Here is a 19,559-nt window from a genome sequence, read left to right as displayed (position 1 = left end):
AATCCAAGTGGTTTTCTAGTTTATTAACTCCTGATGAAAGTGTGGTTTAGTTAATTACTAGGTTTATTATTATATACTTTCTGTATTTTCTATAATGACATTGACTGTAATTTCTATAATGCTTCTTTTAGAAAACATGTAAAAAGTTAGCAAGATTCTTGGGATAGATTGAAATGGAGGAAAGTAATTGTGTTAAAATATTTAATAATAGAGTAATGTGTTGCTTAACGAAGGACAAAGGTTGTACAAGTTCTTCCAGAGGAACGAGGAATGGGGCAAAACGAAGGCCACACTCTGCCTCAGGAGTCACAAATCCTTCATGAGAATGACAGGACGGAAGTATTAGGGGTTGCTACTATGGTGTAATAAAAGCACGTGTGTTCCCCACTCTTGCCAGCTGAAGGAGTACCGTCCTCTGAATCAGCAGAGTGACTGATCCTGTGTCCAAGAGTTAAGAGAAAACTGATCTCATGTACCCCAGCATGTCTCCATATTATCAGAAAAACAAAAAAAATTGTGAAAGATTAACCTGGGAAGTTTGGGCATTTTTAATTTTTAAATTACTATACAGTCATGAATCGCTTAACAATGGGGACACATTTTGAGAAATGTGTCTTTGGGTGATTTCATCATTGTGTGAACATCATAGAGTGTACTTGCACAAACCTGGATGGTATAGCCTCCGACATACCTAGGTCATGTGATACAAATCTCATGGGACCACTGTCATATATGTGGTCCATCATTGACCAAAACTTCCTTACACAGTATGTGACTGGACTGCTACTTTAGATAAGCACAAAAGGTCACTGTTCCAGTTGAGTATATTTAAAATCACATCCATGAATAATGGAATGCCAGCTACACAAGCCCATAACTTCTTCCAGGGACCTTTGGAACATGTGGAATCTTTGGCCAACTGAGTTCCTGTGTAAGAAAAGCATTAAATAAAAGAAAGTTGGAAATGGACTTACTGGGGTTTTAAAAATGAATTTGTGTTTTTGGACAGATTTGTAACCTGTTTGTGGGCCAGAATATCTTTTGAAGCACTAATGACAAATGATTTATTTAACCCTATTCACAAAGCACATTTGTGGAATCTATAATGGAGAGAAAAAGCAGTATTGATTTACATTAATGGCTCTGTACAGTGGTTCAGACTTTTATCATCCTAGCCACATTGAGTTTCAAGGGTGAGTAATTATAACTATGTGATAAGAATTGGAAAATAGCAATTGAAATATAAATTCATGGTAATACTGTCCACGAGTTATCCTTCAACAATAAAAAAGTTGAAGGATAATGTAATTTATGGGGAAAAATGAAATCCATTCTGGTTATGACATTAAAAAGGAGCAAAATCTGATTTCTTCAGGAAAAGTCTTGCAATTTAAGAAGCTAACAAGCATGGGTGTAAATATTATTGTACAAGAAGTACCTGTATTCCAGGAATAATAATAATAACCTTTATAAAGAATTCTTACTTAAAAAATACTTCTATATATACTCTCTTATGGACTTTTTGTGACAACCCTGTGATACAGACCAAGCTTTACTAACGCCATGATGTCCATGAGGACCCTTGACGGAGCTCACTGGGAGGACAGAATTGGAACTAGAGCCAAGTCTCTTACCTTTGAATCTCTCGTTTTCTTCTCTTTCCTCTCCTTTTATCTTTTCTTTTTTTTTCTTTTTAACAACCCTTACGAGGATGATATAGCTCCTCTTAGAGGTCTGTTTATTTTGCTGATATTGGAAGTAAGGGGAAGGCACTTATTTGTGCCTGACGTTTTCGATAGAGAATAGGATATGAAATTAGGATAAAGATGCATAATACATCAGTGCTTAAAAGAAACAAAATTCACCGTGTACCTCACTGAGTTGTTTTTTAAGGATAAAATGAGATAGTAGGTAGAAAGAGAGGCAGAGAGGGAGATCCACCTTTCCAGTAGCTTCTGTGGAAAAGAGAAGAGGATTCTTTCCCCAGAAACCCCAACAAATTCTTTCTTGGATCTTGTTGGCCTAAAGTGGATTATGTATGAATTAGTTATTAACTGATTTAAGCCTAATTATGATTCATTCCTCGTGGAACTGAGGATGGGGTTATTCCTACTCAAGTTACCATATGGCTTAAAATGGAGAAGGAGAAGTTTCCAAAGGAAAATCAGGGGGAGGGGAATGGATACCACAGATCTTGATGTCTGGCACAATAACAACGCAAGGCCTTCCGTCATCCGGCTCCTTGAATTAATCCATGTCTCCCTTTAGATAAGGCACAGTGATAGACACATGATAAGACAAATAAGACGATAAAATAAATCCCTACCTACTAAAAGTTTACAAAGAAGCATATGGTGAGCCCTACAAAGGATGTATAAAATTTAATTGGTATATAGAAAATGAAGAAATAACGTTAGTCTAGTGTCATAATAGAAAATGTAGTAGTTTGGTTAGGCTTTGTCGGGTGGGGAAGATTTTGACAGGGTTTAAAGACTGGGTTTAGAAGTTGGGTTTAAGCTGTGGCATTTCTGGCCAAGGGAATGACGTGCAGTATATGGAGGTGGGAAAAATACAAAGTATAAAACTGATAAAGACATGAGATTCTACGCCTGAGCTGCCCAACATGGTAGCTGCAAGCCAAGTATAGATACTGAGCGCTTTAAAAATGGCTGGTCCAAACTGAGTAAGATCTTAAAAACTTAGTAAAAAATGTAAACTATCTCAATTTTTATACTGATTATATGTTGAAATGATAATCTTCTAGATATATGGGATTGTATAATTGAGTAAATTAAATTAATTTCGCCTGTTTCTTTTTATGTTTTTTAATGTGACTATTAGAAAATTTTATCCCACAACTAGAAGGACCTGCGACTAAGATATACAACTGTGTACAGGGGGGTTTGGGGAGATAAAGCAGAAAAAAAAAAAAAAGATCGGCAACAGTTGTTAGCCCAGGTGCCAATCTTTAAAAAAAAAAAAGACATTTAAAAAAAAAAGAAAATTTTCTGTGGCTTGTGTTACATTTCTGTTGGAGAGTGCTGCTCTAGAAAATGGAGTAGCCGTGAGTACTCCATCTCTCTGATGAAAATGGGCAATGATGATGGTAAAGCACCAAATATGGATGCCCCAGAAGATGCTAAGGATTTTGTTTTACAATGACAAACATCAGAAATATTGTATCTAATGGATGGATCGTTTTCCTTGTATTACATGGTACCTTGCCATGAGTTTATTTATTTTTGTTTGTGAGGAAGATTGGCCCTGGGCTAACATCTGTTGCTAATCTTCCTCTTTTTGCTTGAAGAAGATTGTTGCTGAGCGAACATCTATGCCAATCTTCCTCTACTCTATGTGAGATGCCGTCACGGCATGGCTTGATGATCGGTGCTAGGTCCACACCCAGGGTCTGAATCCTCGAACCCCAGGGAGCCAAAGCAGAGCTCATGAACTTAACCACTACACCACCGGGCTGGCCCCAAGTTTATTTCCTTTTGATTTAGTTTAGTTTGTTCACCAGAATACAGAAAAACCCAGTGTTAAATACTATATCTTACTACCCTTCATCCAGTGTACTTAACTCCGGAAGCAAATATTTCTTGGAGGAACGTTGATAACATGACCACTTCACTGTTTCTTTTCTTGTTTTTGTCTGTCATGTTTTCTTTTAACATTAAACATTTATTAGCTTTGTTAATTGGATAAAGACATAATTTTCTCATCTACAAAATGAGGATAATAAAACCTAGTAGACAGGAATGTTGTGTTAAATGAGGTAAGCGCATGTAAATGCCATTCTGATGTAAACTGGGCAGGGCACGGTGTTAGACATTGTAGCAGAGAGAAAGATGACTAAGATCTCGTCTCTCTGAGAGGGACAAATATGTATGTTAAACCAATTGGACTTCCAGGCAGGGTGACTCAGATGCTCGAATGAGGTATTAGATTTAATGATGTGAGCAAAGAAAGAGTGATTGATTCCACCTGGGAGGTCATATCTGAGCAGAGTCTCAATAGACAAGGACAGAGGGGCGGAGTGGCTGGGCAGGCGTTTCAGATTTTGAGTTGAAGGAAATGTATGAATGAAGGTAGGAAAGTTCGTGATGCATTTGAGGTTCCTTTTGGTTTGAATACTCATGATTTTTAGTATAGTACAGTTGGTTCTGTGCTGCCTCACTGTACCTCAGCGGAGCGGCTACCAGCCGGGGAGTTCCTTGTGTATGGGGACTGTCGTATTTATCTCTGTACATCCAGCGTGCAGCGCAGAACCTGCAAAGAGCAGGTGTCCAGTCGATAATTGATGAGTGGGCGAATGAGCACGAACTCTGCAGCATTTAGAAAGTGGTGTATATGGGGACGGCCCTGTGGCCGAGCGGTTAAGTTCGTGCACTCTGCTTCGGTGGCCCAGGGTTTCGCTGGTTCGGATCCTGGGCACGGACATGGCACCACTCATCAAACCATGCTAAGGAGGCATCCCACATGCCACAACTAGAAGGACCCACAACTAAAAATATATGACTATGTACCGGGGAGCTTTGGGGAGAAAAAGCAAAAATAAAATCTTTAAAAAAACCCAAACAAACAAACAAAAAAGAAAGTGGTGTATCGCTTTCTTGTTTTTCAGTTCGAAATACAGTATCTATGAGGATGTGTTTGCATTTCTAGCCCTTTATTGTGTACTTACGGATATATTTGCTGGTAGTTGTGCATTGCGATTGTGTGTTAGGTTTTTATTCTCACATGAAGAGCTGACCTGAAGTGGCGGAGCTTTAGTGACCTGCTGCTGCAGAGGGCTCTTCCTCCGCCTCCCAGTGACCATTACATCCCTGAAGGTTTTTGCCACAACTTCCTGTGCAGCTCCATCCGTGAAGGATATAGCTGGCTCCACTACCTCCACAAGAAAAAGTGCAGTATCTTGCCTGCCAACATTTGGCTGCCTGGCTTGGAACGTTATTCTCTAGGGGAGGGAGCACAATGGAAGGGGTTATACTTACAGGAAGTCTCGTATTTGCTCTGCAGCGAGCATGTGAAAAATTGAAAGAAAGGAAGTGGCTTAGTGACTAGAAGTTCACTTTGTGTGGGATTTCCTTTTCTGGGCTTTTTCCCTACCTTGTTATATCACCGTTATATTTCAATGTTTTATTTCCTATCTAATTGGTAAGTTGCTTTTATATTAGTGGTGGTTGGGATCCCCTCTGAATACCATGAACAGATTCACTGAAAAAAGAACAAGGAGAAAACTGCTTATTTATTTATTTATTTTAAAGATTTTATTTTTCCTTTTTCTCCCCAAAGCCCCCTGGTACATAGTTGTATATTTTAGTTGTGGGTCCTTCTGGTTGTGGCATGTGGGACGCCGCCTCAGCATGGCTTGAGGAGTGGTGCCATGTCCACGCCCAGGATTTGAACCGGTGCAACCCTGGTCCGCCTTAAGCACAGCATGCGAACTTAATCACTTGGCCATTGGGCCTTCCCCTGAACTGTTTATCTCTTCTACTCACTTGCCATCATTTTGAGAAGGGAGTCAGAGAGTCAGGGGTCTACGCATACTCCTTTCCCTCCTCTAACCTTTATTCATGATTTTTGTTAGTGGACTAATTGTACCATTGATCTCACAATTAGAATACGAAATAGGAGCCATTCTTGGTTTAAATGTGTTTTTTTTCCCCCTCTGTGAATAATACATTTTTTACCCTGGAGAATATTTGCAAAAACTTACTAACTGCAAAGCCAAATATATGATGTCCTCCCGGGGAACACGAGGGTTAAATTAAAGGCCCACCAGTTAACACAGGTCCCCACAGACCTGGATGGGAAGAAGGAAGGGCAGGGGCAGTAGTTTCTCCCTGGAGACATTCATTCTTTTGTATCCTGTGGCCTCTCCCTTGTCCTTGTCACTAGCTGCTTTCCTCCACCTTTGGGATTGGTCAGAGTTTGCTGCACCTTTAACTGTGTAACAGGGAGAGCTCTTCCAATTCGTGTTTTGATGTGGCTTAAAAAGCCGTTTAATAAGTAGTAATTGCACCGCATCTGAAGGTGAGACTTAAGGATGTGTTAAGGCTCAAGGTTCCAGTGGGAATCCGGAATGCTGTGAAACTTGGGGACACAGGGAAAGGGCTGAAAATGGGGGCTGAAGCAAGGCTCAGGGATGGAGGAAGGGTTAATATCTGTGGCAAACATTACTTGATAATCAAATTAAAAAATTTTTCATTTAGCTGTTTCGCTATAAAACAGCTGTGTTAAAATATCCTTCTTTGGTTTGATACACAGAAGATACTCAATAAATGTTTGTTGAACATAATTTTTAAACCAATGACATGTTCTCAGTCCTCCTTCTCCTCTTCCATAATTTTGTATTTGGGCCCCACAAATTACCCAAATTATGGTTCACAAACTTAAGAGTAGCACAGCAGAGTTTAGCAAAATGAATCATATTTTTGAAGGAAGATGAGGTCAAATAAAGACTTGGTAAACATAAGAAGTCCCTTTAAAATCTCCACATGACTTTCCACAGTTCCGGTTTTTTGTTCTGTTTCTACCAGGATGTGAATTTGACCAAGTTGCATTAACCTCTCCAGACCTCAGTTCCCTCTTTTTTAAAATTAGGGGATTGCCTATCAAAGTTCCAACAACAGTTTTCACAGAAATAGAACAAAGAATCCTAAAAGTTATATGGAACAACAAAAGACCCTGAATAACCAAAGGAACCCTGAGGAAAAAGAACAAAGCTGGAGATATCACACTCCCTGGTTTCAAAATGTACTACAAAGCCATAGTAACCAAAACAGCAGGGTACTGACACAAAAAGAGACACACAGATCAAGGGAACAGAATCGAGAGCCTAGAAATAAGCCCACACATTTGTGGACAGCTAATTTTCGACAAGGGAGCCAAGAACATACAATGGAGAAGGGAAAGTCTCTTCAATAAATGGTGTTGGGAAAACTGGACAGCCACGTGGAAAAGAATGAAAGTAGACCATTATCTTACACCATACCCAAAAATTAACTCAAAATGGATTAAAGACTTGAATGTAAGACCTGGAACCATTAAAATTCTAGAAGAACACATAGGCAGTACACTCTTTAATATCAGTCTTAGCATATTTTCAAGTACCATGTCTGACCCAGCGAGAAACAACAGAAAAAATAAACCAATGGGACTACATCAAACTAAAAAGCTTCTGCACAGCAAAGGAACCATCAACAAAACGAAAAGACAACCTAACAATTGGGAGAAGATATTTGCAAACCACATATCAAATAAGGGGTTAATATCCAAAATATATAAAGAACTCATACATCTCAACAACAGAAAACTAACAACCCAATTAAAAATTTGTGCAAAAGATCTAGACAGACATTTCTCCAAAGAAGATTTACAGATGGCCAACAGGCAAAGGAAAAGATGTTCAACATCATTAACTATCAGGGAAAGCCAAATCAAAAGTACAATGAGATATCACCTTACTCCCATCAGAATGGCTGTAATTAACAAGACAGGAAACAACAGTGTTGGAGAGGATGTGGAGAGAAGGGAACTCTCATACGCTGCTGGTGGGAATGCAAACTGGCACAGCCACTATGGAAAATAGTACGGAGATTCCTCAAAAAATTAGGAATAGAACTACCATACAATCCAGCTATTCCACTGCTGGGTATTTATCCAAAGAACATGAAAACACAAATGTGTGAAGATACATGCACCCCTATGTTCATTGCAGCATTATTCACGATAGCCAAGACTTGGAAGCAACATAGGTGCCCATCAACGGATGAATGGATAAAGAAGATGTGGTATATATACACAATGGAATACTACTCAGCCATAAGAAATGATGAAATCCGGCCATTTGTGACAACATGGGTGGACCTTGAGGGTATTATGCTGAGTGAAATAAGTCAGAGGGAGAGTCAAATACTGTATGATCTCACTCATAAATAGAAGATAAAAACAACAACAAACAATCACATAGAGAGAGATTAGACTGGTGGTTACCTAAGGGGAAGTGGGGGAGGGCAAGGGGTCATTAGGCACATGTGTGTATGGTGATGGATTGTAATTAGTCTTGGGTGGTGAACCTGATGTAATCTACACAGAAACTGAAATGTAATGGTATACACCTGAAATTTATATGATGTTATAAACCAATGTTTCTGCAGTTAAAAAAATTAAAAATTCCAAAAAAAAAAATTAAGGGATTGGCTTAATTAGTCTTTAAGTTCCATTTTAGCCAGGTTTTAGACCTTTTTATTTTTAGCACCTCATTCACTAATTAAATTACTCTTCTCAAGCATTATAATGCAAGATAAATAAAGTGTGCCTTATTTAAAAAAAAAATTCGCCACTTTTCGAAAGTAGTCTTGCCTGTATTTTCATGGTAGCATACAGATCACGACCTTCCCTTTGGGAACACAGCCTTCGATTTCGGCATTCTATATGGCGGGTAACATAGGAGTTTAAACCACTTGGAAGTTGGTAAGCCCTGAACTTGAATCTTGGCTCTGGCAAGTGCTGGGTTTGTGATCTTAGGCAAGTTACTTACTCTCACTCAGCCTCGATTTCCTCATCTGTAATATGGAGATGGTAATGTATTTATAAAGTGATTGTGGGGATTAAATGAGATAATGGATGTAAATTGCTTAGCACAGAGCCTGCCCTATGGGAAACACTCAATACGTATGACCTAAAAGTAATGATGTAACCTTCTGCATCATAAATTCTGGACTATTTCACTCAAATATTTATTAAACTAATGACTAGAATGGTATCCTGATGGAAACTGACCTAACATATTTCTTTCTTCTTGCAGATCTTGTATTGCACTTTAAACACCCCTAAAGTTGACATGGAAAAACTCTTAGGAGGACAACTGGGTCTTGAAGATTTCATATTTGCCCACGTGAAAGGGATCAGAAAAGAAGTGGATGTCTATAAGTCTGAGGATTCCCTTGGTCTCACCATTACGGATAATGGTGTTGGCTATGCTTTTATAAAGGTAAGTCTGAAAAAATAACTGTGTGACCAACCTAACTGAAGGTAACATTTAAGAGAATTTACCAGGTCAAAGAAACTTGAAAATGATCTTCAGAGTGAGAGCTGGCTCAGCAGGGATGGATGGATTGGTAATGTTTCCTTTAAAAAAGTTTCAAAGGCATCATTTTTTGTTTACCCTTTCCTTGAATTTCTTTCCGTTTAAACTTCCTCTGGAATTTAGAACTTCCTGGAAAGGAAAGCCTGGCCCTGGTGTCTACTCATTATCCAGATGAGCTCTTGTGGATCTGTAGTCCATTAACATCTGATGGCTTCCATGCTGATTTCCATTGACGTAGTGTTATTTCCAAGTGCCTGTATTTTTCTTTTCTTTTTTTTTTTTTTTGAGGAAGACTAGCCCTGAGCTAACTGCTGTCAATCCTCTTCTTTTTGCTGAGGAAGACTGGCCCTGAGCTAACATTGTGCCCATCCTCCTCCACTTTATATGTGGGACGCTTACCACAGCATGGCATGCCAACTGGTGCCATGTCCGTACCTGGGATCCAAACCAGTGAACCCCCGGCCGCTGAAGTGGAACGTGTGCGCTTAACTGCTGCGCCACCGAGCCGTCCCCTTTCGTTTGTTTTTTGAGGAAGTTTAGCCCTGAGCTAGCATCTGCTGCCAATCCTCTTCTTTTTGCTGAGAAAGACTGGCCATGAGCTAACATCTGCTGCCAATCCTCTTCTTTTTGCTGAGGAAGACTGGCCATGGGCTAACATCCATGCCCATCTTCCGCTACTTTATATGTGGGATGCCTGCCACAGCGTGGCTTGACAGGCAGTGCGTAGGTCCGCACCCAGGAACCAAACTGGCGTACCCTGGGCCGCGGAAGTGGAACGTGTGAACTTAACCACTGTGCTGCTGGGCCGGCCCCCAAGTGCCTGTATTTTTGGCTACCTTATTTACTTTTTAAAAAAATGTTCTTCAAAATGTTCTAAACTATATAATTGCTTTATTTAAATACAAGGAGAACAATATAAAGCTGCAAAAGCAAGAGAAGGAAGTTTGAAATGGTATGAAAAACTGTAAGAACAGAGGGGTGGTAAAAAGAAAAGTAGACTCATCTCAAAAATAATAATTCTATTATTAAGCACGTGTAATAACAGCTGACTTTATATAGAATGCTTATCATGTACTGGGCACTGTGCGTACATTTTCTCATTTAATCCTCACAACAATTCTATGTGGTTGCTACTGTGGTTTTTTTCTTTTTCTTTACATTTTTGTTGAGATGTAACACATTTTTTTTTTTTTAAAGATTTTATTTTTTTCCTTTTTCTCCCCGAAGGCCCCCGGTACATAGTTGTATATTCTTAGTTGTGGGTCCTTCTAGTTGTGGCATGTGGGATGCCGCCTCAGCGTGTCTCGATGAGCAGTGCCGTGTCCGTGCCCAGGGCTCGAACTGACGAAGCACTGGGCCGCCTGCAGTGGAGCGTGCAAACTTAACCACTGGGCCACAGGGCTAGGCCCCAAGATGTAACAAATTTTTAATGTATAGCTTAATGGATGTTTACATATACCTGTGTAACCACCCCCCAGCTCAAGGGAAACGTTTCCACCTCCTGGAAGGCTCCCCTGTGCCCCTTCCCAGTCAGTACTCTTCCGTCACAAAGGTGGCCACTATTCTGACCTCTGTTCCATAGTTTTGCTTGTTCTTGCACTTCACCTAAGTGGAGGGGTATATTACGTACTCTGTTTTTTCTGGCTTCTCTGTTCAACATGATGGCTGTGAGATCTGTCCGTGGGTAGGCACTATTATCAACCTCTATTTGAAAGCCATGGAAACAGGATCAGGAAAGTTAAGGAGCTTGCCCAGAGTTATGCATCTGGACAAATTCAGGATTTGAATCCAAGAGCTCTGACTCCAGAGCTGGCATTCCTATCCACTGAGCTAAGAATTAGTGATAAACTTCATGCAACAGAGCACTTTTCGTGCCTTTATTTTGTCCAGAACCTTGATTTGCTGATACGTTGTCATCATTAAAAAAATAGTCTTAGGGAAGTTATCTTCTTCACTGTAAATAGTACTTTATTTAACTTCCCACTTGATAGAATGGCTATTTTTAGCTCTGCAAGAGATATGACTGTGCTGAAGGTTGAGTGGGTGACCAAATGGAAAATCCGTGAGTTGGGAAAGTCATGTGGGATTATCCGGGGGAAGCTCAGGACATGAGACACATGCAGCAATGCCTTTCTAATGTCAGCAGGGGAGGGCTTGGAAGTTTTGCAAACATGCGTGGACTTTTTAGATCTTAGCATCTGATGTTCAGAGCTTGTGTTCCTATTTTTTTTTAACGCCTCATTGAATACGTGCCTGCCTCAGAGTACTAGTCACTAGTCCTCTGGAGGCAGAGAACATAGTGGCAAAGAGAAAGTGGAGTGTAAGCCAAACTGCCAACTCACAGGTCCACGTAGAAGAGAGATGAATGTCATACTGTGTACATGGTTAATATGATTTTAAAAAAAATTGTGCGTGGGGGGTAATTTCAAACTTACTGAAAGATTGTAATAATAATACAGAGAACTTCCATAATACCCTTTACCCAAATCTCCAATTTTTTCCATTTGCCACATTTGCTGTATTGTTATACCCATAAATAAAAATATATGTAATCTTTCCTGAGCCATTTGAAAAATTGGATTGCATGTATTATGCCCCTTTACCCATTGATACTTCAGAATGTAGTTACTAAGAACAAGGATATTGTCTTATATATAACTGCAGTGCAATTAGGAAATTCATAAAATCTAACATTGATCCAATACTTTCAGTCTCATGTCCATATTGCAGTTTCATCAGTTGTCCTAATGTTCTCTGTAGCATTTTTTTGCTCTAGTATAGGTCCAATCCAGGACCATGCATTTCATTTAGTTGTCATGTCTTTTTAGTTGTCTTTATTCTACAACAATTCCTCAGATTTTTAGAGGATGTCCCTCAATTTGGCCTCTCTGATGTTTCTTCATGTTGAGAAACAGTGTATGTATTTTTGGCAGGAAAAGTAGGTAGGTAAGTGATGTCATGTCTTTCTCAGTGCACCACATCAGAAAGTGCATTATGTTAGTTTGTCTGTTTATGACGTTAATTTTTGTCGCTTCTCTAAGATAGTGTCTGCCAGTCTTATTCACTGCCAAGTTATCGTATTTTCCTTTGTAATTAAGAATTTGTGGGGAGGTATTTTGAGATTATGAAAATACCCTGTTCTCTTGCACCCCACAGATTTAGCATCTGTTGATGAGTTTTGCCTGAATCAGTTTTTACTATAATGGTTTCAAAATGGTGATTTTTCTAATTCCATCATTTCTCATATATTTCTTTAAAACATTCTATTGTAAAAAGGCATTCCACTTATTTATTTACTTATCTATTTATCAGTACGGACACATGATTTCTTATTTTATTCAGTGGGTTATAGTCCATTACCATCACTTATTTCGATGCTCAAATTTTTTAAGATTTGACCTGCAGGAGTCCCCTTCAGCTGGCTCCTGAGTCTTTTTGACATGGCCCCCAGCATCTTATTGTGAAGTTCCTTCCTTTTTGGCACAAGATATTCTACGTTCATCGTTTATCTTTTCCCCGGGCCTGGAATCAACCATTTCTTCAAGGAGCTTTGGTTTTTTTAGTCAGGACTAGTATTTCGAAATAAAGCTTTGGATGCTGGTTGCACTCATTTATTGCTGCTGGAGTGTCATTGTTACTACGACCTTTCAGTGGCAGGGCTGGAAAAATGTACTTTAGAAGTTATGAATTTATAATTATGCCTCCATTTTTAATGCTGCCTCACAGTGTTCTTCCTTGGCTTCCACATTAAAATATTTACTTTTTAAAATCGTTATAATATTTACTCATTTGCTTAGACATACAATATACGCAAAATAGTTTCAGAATTGCTGTATCCATATTACTATGAAGAATAAACCTATTAAGAAGAGTTCAAGATTTATATGCATTTTTTGTCTTTAAATATATGTATATAATCAAAGTATTCTATTCAGAAGTTACTTGGAATAGGGTTTTTTTTTTTTTTTTTTTTTAGGAAGATTAGCCCTGAGCTAACTACTGCCAGTCCTCCTCTTTTTGCTGAGGAAGACTGGCCCTGAGCTAACATCCATGCCCATCTTCCTCTACTTTATATGTGGGATGCCTGCCACAGAATGGCGTGCCAAGTGGTGCCATGTCCGCACCCGGGATCCGATCCGGCAAACCCCAGGTCATCGAGAAGCAGGATGTGTGAGCTTAACCGTTGTGCCACTGGGCTGGCCCCCTGGAATAGCTTCTTTCCTGCCCCTTTCCCCCTGGTGATTATGCTATTCATTTGAAATACTGTTGAATCCAATTGCTTCTCTTTGAATTGAGGTTGTATTTCTCCCCTCATCCTTGTTTTGATTTTATTTTCTGACTACATAAAATACCAATGTGTTTCAAAAGCCAAAACTTATGAAAAGATATATTCAGAGATGGGTCACTCTTCCCCATCCCTTCTATCCCGTTACTCATTTCTCCCTTTCCTGGGAAGTAATCAATTTCATTAATTTCTGGCTTACCCTTCCAGAGTTTCTTTTCATCAAGATAAGCAGAAAAAGATGGAATGTTCCAGTTTGCGTGTCATCCTTGTGCAGGGAGCCTGCTCATCTTTTCTGTGTGTTTCCAATTTTTGTGTATATGCCGCTGAAGTGAGTACTTGATATGCTTCCAGCAGTGGCTGAAAGTCAGAGTAGGACAGTGTAGTATGGATTCAGGTAAGGGTAAGGAGGAAGGATTCTCTGCTTAGGGAGGTGGTGCAGTGTGGTGCATAGGAGCATGGGCTTTAGAAGCCCTCAGGCCTGCTTTTAGTCTTGGTCCAACCATTATTTACTTGCTGTGTGATCTTGGACAAGTTGTTAAACTTCTCTGAGCCTTCTTTCAAAGGGAATACTAGCACATACTGTGTAGGGTTATTTGAGTATAAAGTAATGACATATAAAATGTTTGACAATACTCATAATTTGTAATTTAATAATAGCAATAGTAATGCATTACATAATTATGAGATAAGATCAATGGCAGAGAAATGCATTTAATATGTTGCATGGTTCTGCATTTAGGGGATGCAACAAAAACAGTTCTAAGAGGAAGTTCACGGTGATATAGGCTTACCTCAAGAAATAAGAAAAGTTGCAAACACCCTAACTTTATACTTCAAGGAACTAGAAAAAGAACAAATGAAGCCCAAAATTAGTAGAGGGAAGGAAATAAAGATAAGAGCAGAAATAAAGGAAAGAGAGACTAAAAAGACAATAGAAAAGATCCATGAGGGGCTGGCCCGGTGGCACAGTGTTTAAGTTCGCATGTTCTGCTTCTTAGCGGTCCGGGGTTCGCCGGTTCAGATCCCGGGTGCGGACATGGCACCGCTTGGAACGCCATGCTGTGGTAGGTGTCCCACATGTAAAGTAGAGGAAGATGGGCACGGATGTTAGCTCAGGGCCAGGCTTCCTCAGCAAAGAAAAGGAGGACTGGCAGTAGTTAACTCAGGGCTAATCTTCCTCAAAAAAAAAAAAAAAAAAAGAAAAGATCAATGAAACTAAGACCTGGTTCTTTGAAAAGGTAAACAAAACTGACAAACCTTTAGCTAGACTCACCAAGAAAAAAGACTCAAATAAAATCAGAAATGAAAGGAGAGTTACAACTGATATGACAGAATACAAAGGATTATATGAGACTACTATGAACAATTATATGCTAACAAGTTGGACAACCTAGAAGAAATAGATAAATTCCTAGAAACATACAACCTACCAAGACTGAATCATGTTGAAATAGAAAATCTGAACAGACTGATTACTAGTAAGGAGATTGAATCAGTAAGCAAAAACCTCTCAACAAAAAAAGTCTAGGACCAGATGGATTCACTGGTAAATTCTACCAAACATTCAACGAAGAATTAATACCTATCCTCTTCAAATTCTTCCAAAAAAATAGAAGTGAAGGGAACTCTTTGAAACTCATTTTACGAGGCCAGCATTACCCTGATACCAAAACCAGATAAGGATGCCACAAGAAAAGAAAATTGCAGGCCAATATCCCTGATGAACATAGATGCAAAAATCTTCGATAAAATATTAGCAAATCAAATACAACAATACATTAAAAAGATGATCAATTGGGAATTATTCCAGGGATGCAAGATTGGTTCAGTATCCACAAATCAATGAATGTGATAAACCACATTAACAAAATGAAGGATAAATGATCATCTGAATAGATGCAGAAAAAGCATCTGACAAAATTCAACATCCACTTATGATAAAAACTCTCAACCAAGTGGGTATAGAGGGACTATACCTCAATATAATAAAGGCCATATATGACAAGCCCACAGCTAATATTATACTCAATGATGAAAAGCTGAAAGCTTTTCCTCTAAAATCAGGTACAGACAAGGATGCCCGTTCTTGCCACTTTTATTCAACATAGTATTGGAAGTCTTGGGCAGAGCAATCAGGCAAGAAAAAGAAAGAAAAGGCACCCAAATTGGAAAAGAAGAAGTAAGACTTTCACTATTTGCATATGACATGATATTATATGTAGAAAACCCTTAAGGCTTCATCAGAAAACTGTTAGAACTAATAAATGAATTCAGTAAAGTTGCAGGATACAAAATCAATACGCAAAAGTTGGCTGTGTTCTGTACACTAATAATGACTATCAGAAAGAGAAATTAAGAAAACAATCCCATTTATAATTGCATCAAAAAGAATGAAATACCCAGGAATAAACTTAACCAAGGAGGTGAAAGACCTATATATTGCAAAATATAAGACATTGATGAAAGAAATTTAAGAAGGAACAAATAAATGGAAAGATATCTCATGCTTGTGGATGGGAAGAATTAATATTGTTAAAATGTCCATACTACCCAAAACAATCTTCAGATTCAATGCAATCCCTATCAAAATTCCAACGGCGTTTTTCACAGAAATAGAACAAACAGTCCTAAAATTTGTGTGGAACCATAAAAGACCCTAAATAGCCAAAGCAATCCTGAGAAAGAAGAACAAAGCTGGAGGCATCACTCTCCCTGATTTCAAATTATATTACAAAGCTATAGTAATTAAAGCTATAGTATTCCCTATTGGCATAAAAACAGACACTAGGTCAATGGAACAGAATAGAGAGCCCAGAAATAAACCCACACAAAAGTGGTCAATTAATTTATGACAAGGGAGCCAAGGATATACAATGGGGAAAGGACAGTCTCTATATAAGGATGGCCTCAATAAAGGGTGTTGGGAAAATTGGACAGTGAGTTGCAAAAGAATGAAACTGGCCACTATCTTACATCATACACAACAATTAACTCAGAATGGATTTAAAGACTTGAGTGTAAGACCTGAAGCTAAAAGACTCCTAGAAGCAAACGTAGGTTGTAAGCTTCTTGACATAGGTCTTAGTGATGATTTTTGAATTTAACGCCAAAAGCGAAGGCAACAGAAGCAAAAATAAACAAGTGGGACTATATCAAACTAAAAAGCTGCACAGCAAAGGAAATCATCAACAGAATAAAAAGGCAACCTACTGAATGGGAGAAAATATTTGCAAATCATATATCTGATAAGGGGTTAATATCCAAAGTATATAAAGACTCATACAACTCCATAGCCAAAAAACCCCAATTTGATTGAAAAATGGGCAGAAGATCTGAACAGTTATCTTTCCAAAGAAGACATACAAGTGACTGCCAGGTACATGAAAATGTGCTCAACATCACTAATCATCAAGGAGATGCAAATCAAAACCACAATGAGATATTACCTCTCACACCTGTTAGAATGGCTGTTATCAAAAACAATAGAAATAAAAAGTGTTGGCGAGGATATGCAGAAAAGGGAATCCTTGTGTACTGTTGGTAGGAATGTAAATTTGTGTAGCCACTCTGGGAAAAAGTATGGAGATTCCTTAAAAGATTAAAGAGAGAACTACCATATGATCAATTCCACTTCTGAGTATTTATCTGAAGAAAATGAAAACACTAATTTGGAAAGATATATGCACCCCTATGTTCATTGCGGCATTATTTACAATATCCAAGATATAGAAACAACTTAAATGTCCATTGATGGATTAATGGATAAAGAAATTGTAGTTTATATATAAATAATGGTGTATTTTTCAGCCATAAAAAAGAATGAAATCTTGCTGTTTGTGACAACATGGATGAACCTTGAGGGCATTATGCTAAATTAAATAAGTCAGACAGGGAAAGACAAATAGTGTACGATCTATCGCATGTGTGGAATTAAAAAAAAAATGTCTAAAAGCAACTAAGCTCAAGGATACAGGGAACAGATTGGTGGTTGCCAGAGGTGGGATGTGGAGGGTGAGAGGAATGAGTGAATTATTTTTGTTTTTGTTTTTAGTTTAAATAAATTAAATAAATATAGTACATGATGAAATATTTCAGGTGAAAAGATAACAGATTAAACATTCATGATTTTAGTACCTAAGTCTCTAAGTTTCTCAGAACAAGACTATGTAGGTAATTTAATCAGAAAATTCAGAGTGTGCTTATAACAAAACCCATACATTCCTAGAACAGTTGAAGACTGGAGTTGGCAAACATCTGTGTAAAGGGCTAGATGGTAAATATTTTGGGCTTCTTCATAATTTAGGGTCCTAGAGTCTGCGGTGGTACCACCTTTGTTTGAAACCCAGTTCTGTTGTCTGTTGTGTTATTTTGGTCAAGCCATGTAATCATTGTACCTTGTTTTGCCCATTCATTACTGGAATGAAGCTTGTTGTGAGGACTAAATGAAATAACTGTTCGCATTGTTAAATGAATGTTAGTTTATCATTATGAAACAAGGTTTGAGGACAGTGTTGAGAGGTTCAGCAGCACAGATCTCAAAGGTTCAGCCAGCAGAGCTGACTGTGGCAGGAGGGCATGCAGCTCAGACAACCTTGAATCTGACAAACAACCTTGGATCTGATGCCTAAGACTTTGAAGAGGGTGGGACGCTGCCCTAGAGGCCTGCTGATCTCTGTGCTGAGAAGACAGAGTTCTGTAAATATAGGGGATGGAATGATGGACGATACTATAATAATGGTCTGAAATGGTTAGGAACCTCGAAGTTTAGTCATGTTGTAAATCCTATCTCCAAAAAATATTTGTCTTCTCTGCTTTTTGCAGCATTAAGCTCCAAAGCCAGATGGGACAAAGTTCCAAGTGTTATAGAGAATGATATTGTGACTCAGTAAATATAAGTATAGAATTAATGCCTCTCCTTTTTTCTTCCTAGTCCTTTGTTTCCAAGTAGCACTTTTAGCAATGTTATCAATCTCTATCAAGTTATGATGTGATTATCAAAGTATATTAGATTTTGGAATCTTGTCTCAATTGCTACCTTTAGTCTATGCACAAGGGAGGCCAAGGCTTGGGTACCACAAAATATATAATCAGTGTCTCCCACTTTGCTTCTACGTCTGGTCCACCTTATGGTTCTCTTCTCCAGATTTCTTATGTTGATTTTCCTGTCTCTTCATCCTAGATCCTTATCCGCTGCCCCTGATGATTACATATGCTCTGACTCTTCTCTTGCCCACCTGGATTCTCGCCTTGCTGCCTGCTCTGACTTCTGGTAACTGCCTTTCCTCCCACCGTCTGGGCATTCTGCTGGTGACCTCTGTGGCCATTCATAGGTCCAGGCAAACCTAAATTTCCATTACTCTGACTTTTAATTTATTGGGAAGATTCATACATATCTTTAAAATCTCTCAATTAATTTAATGTAATGCTTATTTTTAATAAAGTTATAACAATGTCTTAAAAAACTAAAAATATGTGATGGGACACTGAAATTTGTATAGTGTAGTTGACAAAGGAAAAAAATGTGTTCAGAAGGTATCAAGAGATAAATTAGAATTAAAAATTAAGAAAGCCAAAGTTAAAGATTTTCACGTTCTCTAATGGCTTAAGGGTGATCAGGTGACAGAATATTTAATAGAGATTTTTTCTTTGTTTTTTAGACTCTAGTCTTTTGTTTAATCTTGCTTATTTTTCTGTGACAGTTTAGAGACTCCAGTTGTACTGAGTGGTGTGTTGTGGTTACTTTTGTTTCTGTTAGCTTATAATGCTAATATGGACTTATAATAAAACAACGTCAGTCAGATTATGAAGTTTCTGGTTTCTTTGCTTTATAATTCACTATTTGTAATTATAAATAATGAGCTCTGTTTGAGTTGGCATTATTGTTTCATTTGCACAAAGCCTATTAACAGTTATTATTACAATGAACGTAGCAATGTGCTTAAAATTTTGAGGTGAAAAAGAAACCTCTTCTGAGTTTTGGTATTCAGTCATGCACCACATAATGACGTTTCAGTCAACAACGGACTGCGTATACAGTGGTGGTCCCATGAGATGAGTACCATGTAGCCTAGGTGTGTAGCAGGATATACCATCTAGGTGTGTGTAAGACACTCTGTGATGTTCGAACAGCGACAAAATCACCTAAAGATGCATTTCTCAGAATGCGTCCCCGTTGTTAAA

General features: G+C 38.5%; 1 protein-coding gene and 1 non-coding gene across 4 annotated transcripts in view; one reads left to right on the top strand and one right to left on the bottom strand.

Moving 5' to 3' along the window:
• The window catches only part of GIPC2 (GIPC PDZ domain containing family member 2), a 77,131-nt gene that overhangs the window by 23,716 nt on the left and 33,856 nt on the right, over positions 1-19,559 (top strand). For all 3 annotated transcript variants that reach the window (XM_008518999.2, XM_070592808.1, XM_070592809.1), the window contains exon 2: positions 8,813-8,998. In XM_008518999.2, the coding sequence (XP_008517221.2) occupies positions 8,813-8,998 (186 nt within the window). The remainder of the gene's footprint in view (positions 1-8,812; positions 8,999-19,559) is intronic.
• On the bottom strand, positions 13,612-13,715 carry LOC139079209 (U6 spliceosomal RNA). Its single transcript, XR_011532581.1, has one exon. It is a non-coding gene; the product is annotated as a U6 spliceosomal RNA (small nuclear RNA).

Source organism: Equus przewalskii, chromosome 24 (assembly GCF_037783145.1).
Source record: "Equus przewalskii isolate Varuska chromosome 24, EquPr2, whole genome shotgun sequence".
Lineage (NCBI taxonomy): Eukaryota > Metazoa > Chordata > Mammalia > Perissodactyla > Equidae > Equus > Equus przewalskii.
This window is presented reverse-complemented; position numbering and strand designations above follow the sequence as displayed.